The 13526-nt window shown below is 37.3% G+C and overlaps 1 protein-coding gene across 10 annotated transcripts in view; it reads left to right on the top strand.

Annotated features, from left to right (window-relative positions):
* LOC134225408 (regulating synaptic membrane exocytosis protein 1) overlaps positions 1 to 12551 on the top strand; it is a 160242-nt gene extending 147691 nt beyond the window's left edge. For 8 of the 10 annotated variants that reach the window (XM_062705465.1, XM_062705464.1, XM_062705463.1 and 5 more), the window contains 3 exons: positions 6457 to 6692; positions 12012 to 12173; positions 12234 to 12551. In XM_062705465.1, the coding sequence (XP_062561449.1) occupies positions 6457 to 6692; positions 12012 to 12173; positions 12234 to 12422 (587 nt within the window). In that variant the 3' untranslated portion in view covers positions 12423 to 12551. Of the gene's footprint in view, positions 1 to 6456; positions 6693 to 12011; positions 12174 to 12233 lie in introns of those variants that run through there. The other 2 variants (XM_062705466.1, XM_062705467.1) reach the window with 2 other exon arrangements.
* The last annotated feature ends 975 nt before the right edge of the window (positions 12552 to 13526 follow it).

Raw genomic sequence — 13526 nt, 5'->3', positions numbered from 1 at the left:
AATTACAGACTTCCTGAAGTTCATCGGGAAGAAATCAAATCCCAAGTTGACAAAATGTTGAAAGGAGATATTATACAACCCTCTGTATCTCCTTACAACTCACCAATACTTGTTGTCCTAAGAAATCTACAACAGACGATAAAAAATGGCGTCTCGTTATAGATTTTAGGCAACTGAATAAGAAAATTCTAGGAGATAAATTCCGCTCCTAGAATTGATGATATTTTAGATCAGTTAGGTAGAGCAAAATATTTCTCTACTCTAGATCTGATGTCCGGATTCCATCAAATGGAAATTGATGATGCTTCGAAACAATTTACAGCCTTCTCCACCGAAACAGGTCATTACGAATTTAAGAGACTTCCTTTTGGTCTCAATATATCACCTAACAGTTTCCAGCGGATGATGACCATAGCTTTGAGTGGTCTTCCCGCGGATTGTGCATTTTATACATCGATGACATTATTGTCATCGGCTGTTCAATTAAACATCATTTACAAAATTTAGAACTTGTTTTTGAAAAGCTTCGTCAACGTAATTTGAAGCTTAACCCTGCTAAATGTCATTTCTTTTGTTCTGACGTGACTTATCTTGGTCATTATATTTCAAATGAAGGAATCAAGCCCGATAAATCAAAATTTTCAGCAATTAGTAATTTTCCCACACCTAAAAATGCAGACGATGTTCGACGATTCGTTGCATTTTGTAATTATTACAGACGTTTTATACCATATTTTGCAGATTTAGCCCATCCCCAATCTATTACGAAAAAATGTTAAGTTTGAATGGTCCGAAGATTGTAAAAATTCGTTTGAAATTTTAAAAACAAATTATTATCCTCAAATTTTGAAATTTCCTGATTTCAAAAAGCCTTTTATCTTATGTACCGATGCATCTAAAATGGCATGTGGTGCTATGTTAACACAATCACATGGAGACACTTATTTACCAGTGGCATATGCAAGTAAGTCCTTTACTAAAGGTGAACGAAATAAGTCCACCATAGAACAAGAACTAATTGCAATCCACTGGGCAATCACCCATTTTCGACCTTATCTATACGGAAGGAGGTTTACAGTCAAAACTGACCATCGACCTCTCGTATATCTATTCACAATGAAAAACCCTTCGTCAAGATTGACTAGAATAAGAGTTGATTTGGAAGAATTTGATTTCAATATTGAACACGTAGAAGGAAAGCTTAATGTCGGCGCCGATGCACTTTCACGTGTAATTGTTGATTCAGATGAACTAAAAACTATCTCTGTTTTACCGATACAGACAAGGTCTATGACAAGAAGAAAACCAAGCAATGTCACTCAAATCGATAGCCCAAAGACTGATCACCTTAGAGCATACGATTCAGTGAATAACATTGATGCGTTTGATCTTCCCAAACTAATAACCGAAATTGATGAGATACAGACAACGGTGTCAATAAAATATATGATAAAATTGAAAAGAATCTTGCTCAAGCGCAATTTTCTGTAATGATGTGCACATCCACTAAAGACTTTAAAGAAATTATTGACACAATTAACGAAATGGCCAAGTACTTGAATATTAAAAAGCTAGCAATTGCAAGGAACAGTATTATTTTTCGAAGATAAATACTGAAGAGTTTAAATCATTATACAACCAATCTCACAACGAAGTCGACGTAATTATCTATACACCAGCGATAATTGTTTCAAACCAAAATGACATCAATCAAATAATTCTCGAGAACCATACATCCCCACTTGGAGGACATATTGGTACTACAAGATTATTGAATAAAATACGTAAAACATACTACTGGAAAAATATGCGAAAATCTATCAACCAGTTCGTTAAGAACTGCATTGATTGTAAAAGAAACAAACACACGGTACATACGAAAGAAAAATTCATTGAAACCACTACTCCCACGAAAGCATTTAATGTTGTGTCCATTGATACAATAGGCCCCTTGTCCAAAACCCCAAACGGAACTAGATATGCATTAGCACTCCCATGTGATCTCCCAAAGTATGTTATTGCTATACCTATACCTGATAAGCAAGCTCAAACATTAGCAAAAGCATTTGTTGAGCACTTTATACTTATATACGGATGCCCAATTTTAATTAAGACCGATTTAGGAACAGAATATAAAAATGAACTGTTCAATAATATATGTCAACTACTGTCAATTAACCACAATTTTTCTACAGCTTACCACCCCCAAACAGTTGGCGCCCTTGAACGCAATCATCGATGCCTTAATGAATATCTTCGACAATTCATTAACGAGCAACTCGATGATGGGGATTCTTGGCTTCAATACTATACATTCTGTTACAACACTACTCCCAACACTGAACATACATTCACGCCATACGAATTAGTTTTGGTAATTTGGTAAATTATCCTCGAAGTTTAGTGAACCCCTCAAAAATCGATCCAGTTTATAACTATGACAATTATTATACAGAACTAAAATTTAAATTGCAATATGTAGCAAATAAGGCAAAAGAACTTTTAGTCAAATCTAAACATAGGAGAATAGCTAAACAAGCAGAAATAGCAAACCCCATAAATATTAAATTAGGAGAAAAAATACTTTTAAAAACTGAAAACAATAGAAAACTAGACAAAGTTTATAATGGACCTTTTGAAGTGATAGCAATAAGCCACCCGAATGTAAAAATCAAAAATTGCAGAAACAAACGAACAAAAAACAGTGCATAAAAATAGAATTGTAAAACTTTAACAAACAAACTACGTTACACAAAATTGTATAGTAATTTTTAAAACATAGAAGGTGTTTGGTAACATTAACTTCAAAATTCAAATGATTTCTCTACGATCTTCATTTTCCTTAAAAGGGGGAGATGTAGTGCATAAATTAGTTGAGTTGCATATTGCCAACAGATGTGGCACAGCAACAATAATTCCCATCGTCAAGGTCTTGCAACGTGGGCAAGAACACCCAAGTGCAATAGCCCATGTTGCAACCGCCAACGATGCTCTTTTCCCAAGCTCAATATTCCCAGGCTAAATGATTCTCGAATTTCACCTACCGACGGGTTGTCAACTGCAATATAATTTTAACGCATATCGATGTTACCATGCGCCTCCTATTTACCGATTCTCTCATTCTCTCGATTTGTCTCTGTGTAACCAATTATGTAGTTTAGAATTAAGGCTCAATAGATTTCTTAAACTTGAATAAAATTCATTCGTATCGCAACCACGGAGTTGAGCACTTCGGATGACCTCCTCGATATCATACGTAGTACATCAGTGTATGTATGTATATGTGTACACGCAAAAAAATATTGCAGGGTTACCATTCCGACTACCTACTACCATTCCGAGGGTTATTAGAATATGCACCGACGATTTTCAGCAGATAACAATCCCGTTTGATTTTACCATGCGCGCAGTAAAAATCAACTGTGACCCATGCGGAATGTTGTCATATGAACTGAAACAGTAGTGAATTTCTCTAAAATCACGATCAAATTTACTGAAATATTATGGTTGTTTTAAAAACAGAGCGTAGTCTACAAAATAGTATTTTTACCATGGATGTTTTTTCTGTGTATTTATGTATATGTATATGTGAATGTGTGTGCGTTTGTGTGAGTGCGTGTTTAAATATGTTTACAGTTTATCAAAGTCTTACCTCTCTTACTCAACTATTCTGACGCTGAACATGTTTGAGCATTTACAAAGGCTTGATCGCAATATTAGCAAGGGCATTGCCCTTGATAAACAATTGATCAGCCCTGACATGCCCGAACAAGCACGCGTCTTCAGCAGCTATAGAACTTTGTAGGACTAGCTGTAGTTGGATTGAACCATAAATGTTATAATTTCGCATGAAAAAACTGAAAGTAGAAACATAATTTTGTGATGCGTTTACAATCGATCTAGTCGAACAAAGTTAATAACTTTTTGTGCAGTGTTATATGTATAGTTTATTCAGATTATCAGTATCAATAGTGTAGGTACTTACTACACAAAAGCATATAAAATTACCAAACAACGATAACATAGTGAAATAGACAGTTTCATGACGATAACTGGACCGTTACCAGAAAACGTTATAGGGTGGGTATACCAATTGTCGCCATACATAAGAACAACATTTAAAAGGTTTACAACAAGTAAAAGGCTTGTGGGTGGACTTTATATATCAAGCGAAAGGTTTTACTTCCTGCTCCTTATGCAACGTACACACCAGTCAAGCAGTTTGACGAACATTGACTCCGCCCCCAAGAAAACACTTCGGTTGCTGCTTTGTTTGAACGTGTGTGAAGTTGTTCGAACAACCATTTGACAGTTGGCGGCTCGGTTGGAAATAATTTAAACGGTTTGATTTTGGTTTGAGTTGCCGGGGGTGGAGTCAAAGTTCGCCGAACATGTTTGAGCATTTGTAGTGAAGTCGCCCAGATCCCATATATTTTTGATGGTTGGTGTTCAAGTTGGCGCTTCGGTCGTTCGTGTGTGATATTGTTGGTCGAATAAATTGATTGTTCGTGCCGCTGTTGGTGAAACTTGATAGATGTTTGAATAAACGAGAGGTGGAGTCAATGTTGGTCAAACTGCTTGACCGTGTGTACTTTCCATTAGAACAGAGCTCAGTGCGTGATTTTTCTTATTTCGGAGAGCAGAACGATCGTGCGATCTGCCGAAATATTGTGTTCTACATTGCGCGGCTGGTAATAAAGTTAATCAGTTCAGTGCGTGTTTTCTCGTGTTTCAGATTCCCCAGTAAGCAGAGCGATCGGCCGGCCGTCGAAATTTAGATTTGCTTTGTAAAGCAAAACGATCGGCCGGTCCCCGAAATTGTGTTCTGTTCTGCTTTGTGCGGGTGAGTAAGTTAATCAGAAAGTGAAAATTTTGTTCGCATCCGTGTAGTGCGGTCGATAATTAAAAAAATTAGCGTTTTAGATGTTTTTGTTTTAAATCGAACTACACGCTATACACGGTAGACCGTTATATCCAACATCCCAGTGATTTCTTATGGAAGTGCAGATGACTCATCGGCCTATATAAAAACGAGTATCACGTCATCAATTTCCTACCTATTCCTTAATTGACCTGCATTTGGACACGGCCGTTCTTACACATTGAAGATTATGTTAGTCCCAAAATTCATCTATTGGTTCTCTGTGTAATTACAGCTGGCCTGGCAATAACGGAGTAGCAACCGTGGGCGGTCAATAATGCTCAAGCGAAAGGTTTTACTTCCTGCTCCTTAGAACAGCTGTGAAAACCACAATAAAATTTATTATAATCATCAAAATTGATTAATCCATAATAGGAACGCATGCACCAGTTGTGGCAATATTCATAATTTTGGTTCCTTATCTGGCAAATCCCATTGTTTTCTCATGGAATTGGCCAAATAGGGACCACTAGTGCGACAACTGGTGCAAAGGACGTCAAAAATTAAGCAAAATCAATTTTTACGATTATGCATTGCTTGTTTCCTCCAAAGGTTTTATCGTATCATATGAATATGCTTTATAGATGTGAACTTGGTTTGCGGAGCTTGATTGGTCATTTTTTATATAAAGCACTAGTGCGACAACTGGTGCTATAGCAACGACTGGTACATCTAGCCTACATAAAACATTTTTGTCAATTTTTAAGTTTTTTACATGAACGGTTTCTATACGCAAAAAGATCTACTAAGAGAAAAACGAAAAAGTGATTTTTGACTACTGAATCTGGAGATATGTATACTTTTTAATTTCTGGCATATATATCACAATGGCCATTTCATTGACAAAAAAGTGGTACATGTATGGCTCTTCCCACTAAAATCGGCCCATTTAAAAAAATTTCGGCAGAAAGGATGTTTTTGCAACAGATTTTCACCCTATTTTGAATTTTAACATGGTTCACAATCGTTTAGAATAATTTTATGAATGTACATGTACACTTATCCTACCAACGATTTTCAGTTTCTGTCGATAGAGGTGCATGTGCATTTTGTTCCAATAAACTTGAAATATGTCAACAAACCTTATATTATACATGTTAAATATATGTTGGTAGGTTGCATGTTGGTACAGTTGTGTTACAGAAAATGGCAAATTTGAATTTATTATTCAAAGTTTTCGGGAAAATACGTGTCCAGTAAAATTTACTCAATGTGATATGTACCACTTTCGCTGGCACAGGTTTAACATAACTTATTAAACTATGCATAAACTGCTAACTAAAACTGCTAATAAAAATGAAAACTACCAATTAACTATGGTTTTTATAGCGGATCCACGTCTATTGATACTGAAAATCATTATTTTGAATATTTTGGTCAAATTCCAAGAAATAATTTAATTCAATCGCTTTGATAAGATAATTGCTTAGGGTATCCATCATTTTCGTTCTGTACTGCTTTTATATAAATTATACCTATAAAAAATGACAATGAATCCAAGTACAATTTACTGACAATTTTTTTTTTTCGTCCAGAATCACTGAATCAAAGTTTGTCCGAGAGAACTACAGATAAAATTGAACGTAGAATGTCCTCCCTCAAAGTAAAAACGGATAGCACCCTTGACATACCATCAGACACCAGCATTAACTTCTCCATCAATAGTCTGGGCCCTGGTCAAATACTTCCCAAAGGTATGCAGCACAGCCTGAAAAGTGTTGGAGAGTTACAATTAGCAGTTACTTTGGATAAGTCAATACTGGAACTCAAGGTAAACATTGTGTTGAATTTTATTTTCCTTGTCAATGTATAATTTCTACTTGGTACAGAAGATATCTTCGATATATATATATATATATATATATATATATATATATATATATATATATATATATATATATATATATATATTGCTATTTTACACAACAGAGAATTCCACTGTGTAACACGTCACGATGTGGCTATACCTTCATGAGTATAGTGCGAATTCCGCAAATATTCAGCACGCACCAGAACGTTGCTGAGAAATCTTCCATATTTTCATATTTTAACACAGCTGATCTACTAGGGAAAAAATAATAATTCGGATAATCCTTTCGTGAATGAAATCGTAACAGAAAATGAGCTACTCATTAGGCCGGATGAGCAGAAAGAAACAAAAAGTGAAAAATGAGAAGTTCTTTCTTCACTTTACACCTTCTTCTTTCTCCCTGCTTGCTTGCTCTTTCTTCTATCTTCCTTCTTTTTTCTATCTTCTTCTTTCTCCCTACTTCCTTCATTTTTCTTCTTTCTTCCTTGTTTCTACTTCCTCCTCCTTCTTCTTACGTTTCCCTTCCTTCTTCTTTCTCCTTTTTTCCTTATTCTTCTTTCTCCTTCTTCTTTCTCCTGTCGTCTTTATCCTTTCTTTCCTTTATCCTTCGTTCTTCTTTTCTCTTTCTTCTTACTTCTTCCATCTTTCTTCTACCTTCTCAATTCTCCCTTCTTTCTCCTTCTCTCTTCTTCCTTTTTCCATCCTTCTACTTTCCTTGTTCTTTCCCCTTTCTTCTTCCTTCTTCCTTCATTCATACTTTTTCCTTCTAGTTTCCTTCCTTCCTTCTCCCTTATTCATCCTTCTTCCTTCTTCATCCTTCTTCCCTCTTCTTCCTTCCTTCTTCTTCTTTTGCGCTCTTCCTACTATCTTCTTCTTTCTTCTTACTTTTTTCTTCTCCTTCTGCTTCCTCTCTACTTCCCTTTCTTCTTCCTTCTCCTTCCTTCTTCCTTATTCCTAATTTCTTCTTCCTTCTTCTCTATTCTTTCTTCGTTTTACCTTCTCTTTCTTCTTCCTACTCCCTTCTTCATTCTTTCTTCTTCCATTCTACTTCTTCATCACTTCGCACTACTCACTTCTCACTCTCCACCTATCATTCGGCCTAATAACCGTTCGGCCTAATGACCGTTCGGACTAATGACCCATCCTATAGATTAAAAAGCAGCCCGTGGCAATTTTTTGTCAATATGATAATTAAGGATTAATTGATGTTTTCTTGAAAACCACTTTGAAAAGTATTTGAAAAAATAATTAAAGAGCTGGAGAGTTGTTCCAAGGAGTTGAGTTTTTTCGAAGAACTGAATGGATCAGACTCGCACACTGAAATAGTAAGCTGTTTCGCCCGGGTCTTTTATTACAACGATAGCCTTGCTCATGGGCGTTACCAGGATTTCGATTAGGGGGGGGGGGGGGCAAATTTTTTAGGTCTTCTGAATCGTAGTTTTATAGTAGTACACATGAATATTAGTGCTTGCTACTTTTTCCTTTAAAGCTGCAAACACTTTGGAACCAAATCCACAACCAACAGTAAAGGCTGAATCTCAACAGCGCATTGCGCGTCAGCGTTTTCTACTAAAACGTAATGCCAATAAACGTGACGCATTCACGCCCGGATTTTTCAGGAATGCCTCCAGCAATTTCTTCGGCAATGTCTTCAGGAATTCCACCATCAATTTCGCCGGGAATTGACCGAAAATTCCACCATTATTTACTCCAAGAAATCCTCCACGAATTCTTTCATAAGTTCTGCAGGGAATTCTTCAGATAATTCTTTCGTGCTGTTTCTCATAAAAAAAATCTGAAAAATTGCACCGTGGAACTCCTAAGAAAATTGCGTGGAAATTCCGCAGAATTGCCAATAAACATTTCTGAGAATTTCGCGAAAAATCCTCGAACTTCCTGTGTAAATTCCATATTTTTTTCCGTGAAAGTTGCGAAAAATTTCTTGTCAAAATTTCAAAGAATTTCTCCAGGAATTCCACCGAAAATTTATACAGAAATTATACCGAAAATAAAATCAACTATGGAATTTTTGGAGGAGTTCCTAGATTAATTCCCAAAGAAATCCAGAAAGAATTTCGGTGGATACTTCAAGTTTCCACTGGACATCCTGCAGGAGTTTCTTCGAAAATTTCTTCCAGGAGTTCTTCCAGGAGTTCAACCGGCAGATTCTCCAAGAACTCCTCAAGGTATTCCTCCGAAAATTATTCCGGTAGTTCTATCGGCAGCTCTCTGAAATTTCTTCCGGGAATTTCTTCAGAATTTCCTCCGGGAATTATATAGAAATTCCTCCAGAAGCTCCTCCGAGAATTTCTCTGGGAGCTCTTCAAGGAATTCTCCGGGAGGTCCTCTGATGATGATAATGGTCCTGCTACATACCCATACAAAGGTTTCAGCTAGATGAGATTTGTCTATAAGACAAATTCTCCAAGTTTTTTTCCGAGAAGTCTTCTGGTAGATTCACTGGCAGTTCCTCCGGAGGTTCACTTAAAATTCTCCCGGGATTTTCTTTAGAAATTCCTCCGGGTGTTCCACCAGTAGCTCTTCCAGGAGGTTCTTTTTCAGGCTTTTTCAGGAAATCATTAAGGCTTTCTTCAGAAATTTAGCTGGAAATTCCTCCTGAAGTTCTACCGATAGTTTTTCTGGGAGTACCTCCGGGAGGTCCTCTAGGAATTCTTCTAGGAGTTTTTCCTGAAATTCTTCCGGGAGTTCTTACGGGAGCTCCTCCGGCAGTTCCTACGTGAATTCCTCCGGAAGCTCCACCAGCAGTTTTTATGAGCATTTCTCCGGGAGTTTCACCGGCATTTCCTTTGAGAAGGAACTCCCTGAGTAATTTCCGGAGGAACTCCCAGAGGAAATTCTGTAGGAATTCCCGGAGAAAGTAACATTTTCGGAAGAACTGCCAGAGGAACTTCTAGATGAATTTATTGAAGAACTACAGGAATAATTTCCGGAGGAAATCCTGGAGGAACTCTCGTAAGAACTTCTGGATGAATTCCAGGACAAACTCCTGAAATAATTCTTAAAGGACCTCCCGGAGGAGCTTTCGGAGAAATTTTCCGAGGAACTTCTGAAGGAATTTGTAGATATATTCCCAAAGAAAGCCTTAATGAACTCCTGAAAGAAAGTCTGAATGAATTTCCGGAGGAACTATTAGTGGAACTCCCGGAGAAATTTTCAGAGGAACAGCCGATGGAATACCCGGAGTTGAATTTCTAGAGGAACTTCCGAAATCCCATTTTCCTTGAAATTCCTGCCAAATATCGTCAAAGAATCCCCTGTGAAGTTCCTGGAGAGATTACTAGAGGAACTTTTGGAAAAAAAACTCCTGGGGGAGCTCCCGGAGGAACTCCCACAAGCACTTCCAGAGGAATTCTCACAAGGTAGTACTGAAATAATTATTGGAGAAGTTCATGAAGGAATTTCTGGAGAAATATCAGAGGAGGAATTAATGCAGAAATAACCAGATGAAATCCAGAAAGTATTCCCAGATGAATTGCTGTTTTTTGTTTGTTCTGAAGAAATTCCTGGAATAACTCTTGGAAGATATCCTGGAGAAACTCTAACATTAATTTCCGAATGAAATTCTGGAGTAAATTCCGAGTGAAGTCCGGAAAGAATTCTAGGACAAAAGAAAGACAAGAGAAATTCCTGAAGTAAGAGAAGAATTTCCGGGGAAATACTTGGACGAATTCTTGGAGAAACTCCTAAAGAAATTTCTAGAGGAATTCCTGAAGGATATTCTGAAATAATTGCAGAAAGAATTCCAAAATGTAATTCTAGAGGATATCGCTATTGAATTTATAGAGGTATTCCCGTAAAAAGTTCTGGAAGCTATCCCGGAGGAATTTAAGGAAGAGTTCCTGGAGAAATGTCCGGAGCAGTTTCTTATAGATTAGCAGATGAAATTATGGAGCGAAATCGGAGGATTTCCGTCATAAATTACTGAAGAAACTTCTAGTGGAATTTTGGGAGGAAATTCTGTATGTATTCTTGAAGGAACTCTAGAATGCATTCCTGAAGGAAATGTCGCAGATTTTCTGGAAGAATAGCCGAAGAAATGTCTAGAAGTAAAACTTAAGGAATTTGTGGATAACTTTCCAGAGGAATTTACAAGTTCCCAGGGGAGTTCCTAGAGGATTTCTAGGACAATTCTTGAGCCCGAAATGTTTCGAGTTGTTTTGAAATTTCATATAGTATGGATCCTGGATACCCTTATAAGTTTTTTTGGGAATCTTTTGAATTTCAAAAACCTATTTCTGAATATGATTGGATCGCAAAGTGCACATGTTTAAGCGAATTCATTTCAGTACCCGTTAAATCTTTTTACCATTTAGGGGGGGGGGCGACGGCGACAATACAAGTTTACTTCAGGCAGTGGCGCGATGTAGCCACCTGCAATAATTAAGTCAGGAAATTATTTATTATAAACGGGATGCTTTGAAATTTTATGGTCGTGAGGTCAACGGCTTCAGTTGTCTTGGCACATTTATCCAAATTCCCGCCCAATTTATGGACAAGAAGAAGGCGGGGGTGAAAAATTAATTTTCGGTGCAAAACAGAAACAAACCGGCTGGCTCTCCCATGCTAAAATCCAAGATGGCTGAATCGTGAATTTGGCAGATTGGAACACCTAGTGGTGTATTCATCTTGGGTCTATGGACCAATAGACCTGTGCAGGAGTTCATGAAATTCACTCACCCGATGGATTTTGACATTTGAGCGGGTCGTCTTCTCGAACAAAAGTTCATTTTGCGTTCATTATGCGACCCGCTCAAACGTCATAATTTCTTGCGGGAGTTCATTTTGCGTTAGTCTATGGTGAGTTCAACATAGACCTGTGCAGGAGTTCATCAAATTCACTCACCCGATGGATTTTGACTTTTGAGCGGGTCGTCTTCTCGAACTAAAGTTCATTTTGCGTTCATTATGCGACCCGCTCAAACGTCATAATTTCTTGGGAGAGTTCATTTTGCGTTAGTCTATTGACTGTGTTCATTCGGTGCATTGAACCATGGTCGGAACGGTGGGTGCACATCAAATACTAGCTCACAGGCAAGCTGGCAGCCATTACCGCTGCAGCGCCAGCGCGCTGGCGGAAAACTGGTGTGTAGCTCGATTCCCATCATTATGAGGATATAGGTTTCGGAGAATAGCAACACTATTCTCGTTTAAGCTCCTAATAATTGTTTATACTAGGCGTTCAGTCTTAATAACCGCTAGTCGAAATCGACAGATTTTATCATTTACCCTAATATTATATATGTTTAAATTCACCCATAGGTTATTTCCGCAAGAAATCTAATGCCTGAGGACTCAAATGCAACACCAGATACATATGTGAAGTGTTACTTGAAGGATGGAGATCGACTGAGACATAAGAAGAAAACCAAAGTTGTAAAATATTCTCCTGAACCCCAGTATAATCAAGTTCTTAAATATTCGGTATGAAAGAGGAAATTAAAAGCTGATTTTTTTATTAATGTAATGTTATTTTGCTTTCAGGCATCAGAGCTTTTTGGACGAACAATATTAGTAACGGTTTGGCAAAAATCGTTAGGTTTCGAACATAATCAAAGTATAGGCGGCACAGAGTTATTTTTCAATACATATAAAATGAAAAGTCCTATCGAAAGTTGGTATCCATTGTTTCCTTCTCAACATGTTATACCAAATCAAAATGATTCTCCTTAGATGTTTGAAGTTGAATGACATGTTCTAGAATTTAGTACGAAATATTATAAATATTAATGAAAAACATGTTCATAAATATTAATCAATTAAACCGAACGTTCCCTCCAATTTGTGGGTCGAGACACTGAAGACTGTCTTACTATTATACTGTTGTTGAAATACGTATCTGTTATATTATTACGATTGTCTGATTGATATTATATTGTTATGTTATGTTATATAAAAATGAAATGGTCTGTATTCATATCAGCTTAACTCGATACGGTTGAATAGATTTTTCTCATTCCTTTAGCAGATACATTCGTTATAGTTTCCGACGGGTTTATTTGATTTTTCCTCATGCGAAAGCCTCGAGTAAAGTTGAGCAGATCATGAAAAACCAAAAATTAAGATACGTATGGAAATTTCGGGGGCCTCCAGTAGCTTTGCGAGCAAAGGCATCACACTTAAAATAAATCACCGAATTCGGTAAAATTTTACCGAAATCTCAACAGCAGAACTGTTCGGTAAATAATTTAACTGATTTTCGGTGATTTTGACAGTTGAGCAATGGAAAAAATTACAAAAAATCTGTAAAATAAATTACCGAACAGTTCTGCTGTTGAGATTTCGGTAAAATTTACCGAATACGGTGAAATGAGGTAAGTGTGTAGGATTGCCAATCCGGAGATGGGGATTTCGATTATCGCTCCGGTCTAGGATGTTTTCGGGTTGGAAACTTTCTCGACACCCTGGGCATAGTGTATCCATTGTGCTCGCCACACAAAAGATACATACTCATGCAATGGCGACAGTAGCGTAGTCAGAAAATTGGTCTGGGGGAGGGGGGGGTTTCTGATTTTTTTTTCGAAAAAAAACTTGTGCTAAACATTTTTTCTCTGGGGGGGGTTTTATGTTCAAAACGTTGTATGTCCACGGGGGTGTGGCTATGCCACTGAATGACGGCCATAGAAAAGCTATTATTTAATCACTGAGGTTGGCCCTGCCACAAGACGCAAATCTGAAAGTACTAGTTTATTTGTGGACGCAGTAGCGCCCGTGGCAAGTGTTTTTTAATATAAACAAAAAATGCATTGAAAAAAATCAAAATTTTCAACATCTGTT

The sequence above is a fragment of the Armigeres subalbatus genome, chromosome 3 (genome assembly GCF_024139115.2).
Source record: "Armigeres subalbatus isolate Guangzhou_Male chromosome 3, GZ_Asu_2, whole genome shotgun sequence".
Lineage (NCBI taxonomy): Eukaryota > Metazoa > Arthropoda > Insecta > Diptera > Culicidae > Armigeres > Armigeres subalbatus.
Note: the sequence above shows the minus strand (reverse complement) of the source record. Positions and strands in the feature narration are given on the sequence as shown.